The sequence below is a fragment of the Cryptotermes secundus genome, unplaced genomic scaffold (assembly GCF_002891405.2).
Source record: "Cryptotermes secundus unplaced genomic scaffold, Csec_1.0 scaffold674, whole genome shotgun sequence".
Lineage (NCBI taxonomy): Eukaryota > Metazoa > Arthropoda > Insecta > Blattodea > Kalotermitidae > Cryptotermes > Cryptotermes secundus.
Genome location: NW_019718623.1, coordinates 5,095 through 9,541, shown reverse-complemented (window position 1 = coordinate 9,541; position 4,447 = coordinate 5,095). Strand labels below are relative to the sequence as shown.

The 4,447-nt window shown below is 37.1% G+C and overlaps 1 protein-coding gene across 2 annotated transcripts in view; it reads right to left on the bottom strand.

Moving 5' to 3' along the window:
* The window catches only part of LOC111862371 (RISC-loading complex subunit tarbp2), a 12,063-nt gene extending 7,938 nt beyond the window's left edge, over positions 1-4,125 (bottom strand). The window contains exons 1-2 of one of the 2 annotated variants that reach the window (XM_023847695.2): positions 3,784-4,125; positions 20-144 (exon numbers count right to left, since the gene is read on the bottom strand). In XM_023847695.2, the coding sequence (XP_023703463.1) occupies positions 20-144; positions 3,784-4,108 (450 nt within the window). In that variant the 5' untranslated portion in view covers positions 4,109-4,125. The remainder of the gene's footprint in view (positions 1-19; positions 145-3,783) is intronic. The other variant, XM_023847703.2, reaches the window with a different exon arrangement.
* Positions 4,126-4,447: the final 322 nt, after the last annotated feature.

The window sequence follows — 4,447 nt, the reverse complement described above, 5'->3', positions numbered from 1 at the left end:
GACCAACAAGTGTACATACACTTTCTGATGGGCCATCTTTCTCACCAGCTGTAGAGGCGAGCACATCTGCAAGTGAGCTTTTCAGTCTGTTCAACATTCTGAAGGCTGCCAGCTGCTTAGCTTGCTTCTTGGTACGAGAAACCGCTATAACAGATTATGCAAATGTCATTCATTTAGAGCCAAGCTTTCCTGTGGACAATCAGATTTTCCTCTTCAAAACAGGATTATATTGGAAAAATGTAATAAGTTACATCAACATAACCAAAGTATATCTTGCACATGGAGTAATGACATTCTTGAGAAGCTAACAGTTGCTCAGCTAGACAAGAAATTCCCTGGCTTTCATAGACCTTGAAGTTCCATAACCATGTTCACAACAGGCTTCCACTGAACCCTATCCTGGGCCAGAAGAATTCAGTCTATATCCTCAGACCCTATTCCTTTAACACCCATTTTAATATCATCCTCCCATTTATGTCTAGGTTCCCACAGTGGTCTGACTAATATTTTGGACACATTTCTAATCTTTCCCATGCTCCACCTATCTTATCTTTCTTGATTTAATCATTATAATGATATCTGGCAAAAAGTATAAATTATATGAAGCCCCTCATTATAATAATTTTTCCATTCTAATGCTTCTAGCTTTGGAATATTATTTTCATGACTATATTCTTAAACATTTCCAGCATATATTCTTCCCTTGGGGTGAGAGATATCAGGTTTTATACCCATACAAAACAATATATAAAATTATGCACCTGTTTACTTTAATCTTTAGGTTCTTTGGCAGATCAGAAGACAAAAGATTCTGAACTGGATGGCAGCAGGTGTTCCTCTAACATTTTCATGGATGAAATTTTGATTTCTTACTATCATTTTCACATACTTCAATTGTACCACATTTTTATAGTAAAACGATAAAACAGTTCTGTCCAGTGTGACTGGTGCAGATTTTTTTCCTTATTTCAATTCTTCATGCCCTTACATGCTTCGGCCCTTAAAGACCATCATCAGAGGGACATGGATATAGTTTGAAAATCACTATTACAATAGGTGTTCTGAGTGCCAATATATATATATACAGAGTGTCCCAGGAGGAATGGACCAAACTTCGGGAGNAGAAGACCACACTTTTCTCGGGCCATTATCTCCGTAACCGTTCAACTTTGGACATAGGTGTTTTGGGTTATATCGGCATACTTTAACATAAGGAACACCCTCCCGAAGTTTGGTCCATTCCTCCTGGGACACCCTGTATATACACGCGTATATACACATACAATGTTGACAAGACACAAACTGATACAAAATCCAAAGTTTTCGCAACTTCAGCAGCTGTCTTTATATATTAAATTTTTTTAATGATCTTTTGTTAGTTAAGTTTTTGGCACCCAGAACACCTATTGTAATAGTGGTTTCCAAACTGTATTGATGTCCCTCTGGTGATGGTCTCTAAGGACCGAAGCATGTAAGGGCATGAAGAACTGGGGGGGGGGGAACTTCACAGGTCACACTGGATGGAACTGTTTTATCTTTTTATGATACTGTTAGTGTGACGGACCAGAATGAAACAAATCAAATATATTTTATAGACTTACAAGTAATAGCTGTCTTTAGCTTTCTCTGTGGCAACTTCTAGACAAATCTCCTTACAAGTATTTAATACACTTTCTGTGTGTCTCTCTCCAAGGTATTAAGTCTTTACCCGGGCCATGCCACAGCTCAAGCAGTTAGTTGCTGGCTTCCCACTGCAGTGGACCGAGTTCGATCCCGGGTCTGGTCAAGTGGGATTTGTGGTGGACAAAGTGGTGCTGGGGCAGGTTTTCTCCGAGTACTTCGGTTCCCCTGCCAATCCTCACTCCACCAATTTCTCCACAATCACCCTCATCTATCATCTGGGGCTGGTACAACAGCCAAAAGTGGCGGCAGTACCAAGTGGACTTAGTCCCACCCCACTAAAGAAAGAAAGAAAAAAAAAGCCTTGCATCAGTATGCAAGGCCTAAATGAGTATTACCAGGTCAATGGATCACAGGAGGAAGTTCAGAATCTTGGTCACCTTTATCTCTGGACCTTATACCCCAAGACTTTTACTTGTGATATAACATAAAAAAAGGCCTACTGTGTGTGTGACAAATGATGACATAGACCAACAGAATTGAAGAATCAGAGACGCTGTTCAACCTATAACTCCACATGCTCTTACTTGAGTCTAGCAAGAAGTGAAACACAAATGGGATGCATGTAGACATAAATGCACCTTATACCGAAATTCACTAATAACTCTCATAGTTTCTCATTCATATGTGTAGCACTAACTGTTAGAAAACCACACCACAACTTTACAGCCATATTTTATATATTGCAGTCTCTCAAAATAAATCCATTACTTTATTAATTTAAATTTTACAGTAATCAGACAAAGATTACTTCCAAGTACCAAACAATATGAGGAGTGTGGACGGCAACATTCTATTCTCTGGCAAATCTGTGTCCTGGAAAAGAAATACAGTGGATCTCTGGAACAGAAGCCATTTTGTGTGTAGTGGAGAAGTGAAATATTCAGAGAGACAGACAAGAAACGGAACTTTGCAAGACTTTTTCTTTTACACAGAATGTGGAAAGCAGAGTACAGCAATAACACAAGTAAAGTTATCTCAGCAGAGAAGCAAATACACTGTGACCCTCAGTTACAGCTTCTTTGGGGAGCAATGGATTTCACCACCAATCTCAGGAAAACCTTGAGTGGAAGACATTTAACATGGACATACTGAATTGGGATGATCACTGACATTTAACACAAAAAGAGGGAAGATATTAAAGGAGCATTAACTGGATGTTCTACTAAACTGCCAGTGTGCAGTTCTAAAATGAGATTTTGTTAATATTACATTTGGGCATCCTGTTGCAGTGATTAAACAATAATATTATTTTTATCAGTCTTATTTCTGCAACTTCCATTGAATGCTCAGATGGCTGTGTGATTTTTTCATATTGTTACATTACATTCACTTCTTGACTATGTTAATACAACATGTTTCTGCCATACACACATCCATCATCAGATATGTCTATATGTGACTGTAAGTTAGTACACTGTATTGTTCTCTTGATGAGTGAAACAAGCAAAAATATAAATTAAAGATTAAAGTTCATATTAAAATCCAAGTTTCTTCACATGCAAGTTGAAAAAATTGGTACTCCTAATCATGCTTAGGTCCTTGATGTAGTTGTGTTGCTGTTTTTTTCTCATGTTTATTGGTGTAATGTTCACAGCTGATTGATAATGACCTAAAATCTTCATTAATAAACCACAAACACTACACATATTAAATATAAAATAAAAACAGCAACATAACTACAAGAAGGATCTGGGCAAAACGAGGTGTACTGATTTCATTACCGGCAAGTGAAAAGCTTGGATTTTCACAATAACAAATATAGGTCATGAGCCTATTTTTTACTAATGTATCCATCAATAATACAACTTTAAAAAGACATTAGGAATATGCTGTCCACTAAAAATGCATTTTAATACTATGACAGTTTTTTAGTGAACAACATATTCCTAAGGTCTTTTTAAAGTTGTATTACTGATGGATACGTTAGTAAAAACTAGGATGATGCCTCAATACAACAGGATGCTGAAATATAATATAAGAGGTCATGAGGACTCTCATTGGTTCTGCCCTTTATCTGATTCCAAGACTGCATTCACACAAGATGTTTATGGTAATACTGCAAGAAAACTGTTCACTTTTCTCATTGATATTTGAACAAACCTGATTCCTCAAGTTTGGACACCTGGCACATGATCGTAAACTGCTTTGCATGAGGTGGGCCTTCATCACCTATCACCTTGTACTCTGGAACCTGAATTTCATGTGTCATGCACAGTTCTTGTAATGCACCTACAGCATTCTCCTGTAGCATGCCTTTGTATGGTGAATCTACACTCAGTGCATGTACTATCTCATCTGGGTCAGGTTCTGGTGTTGATGAAACTCCCAATTCATTGAGCCTTTTGAGGATACATTTGGCTGCATCATGTTTAGCTTCCTTCTTGGAGCGACCACTCCCAACAGCTGACAAGTAAATGTAAAACATTACTTACATTAAACTTCAGTACACTTAAATATGAATATGGGCACTTACTCCCGACTAGACCTCTAACTTAAACATATTCGTCTAATACACGGAATCAGTTATAGAATTTGTATATTTCTCACATTTAAAGTTAAAATACTGAGTTCTTACATATCATGAAATAAGATAGATTTGAAGTTATTTACTCTTCTTAACCCTTAAAGTACAATGGACTACAAAAGGGTTAACTAACACCACTAATACTAAAGCCATTTGTTTTCAATAACTATGGTCCAACATTGTTCAGCAACACAGAGACATATTTTTCAAAATGACAGTGATTTGAAAATAATTAACTCT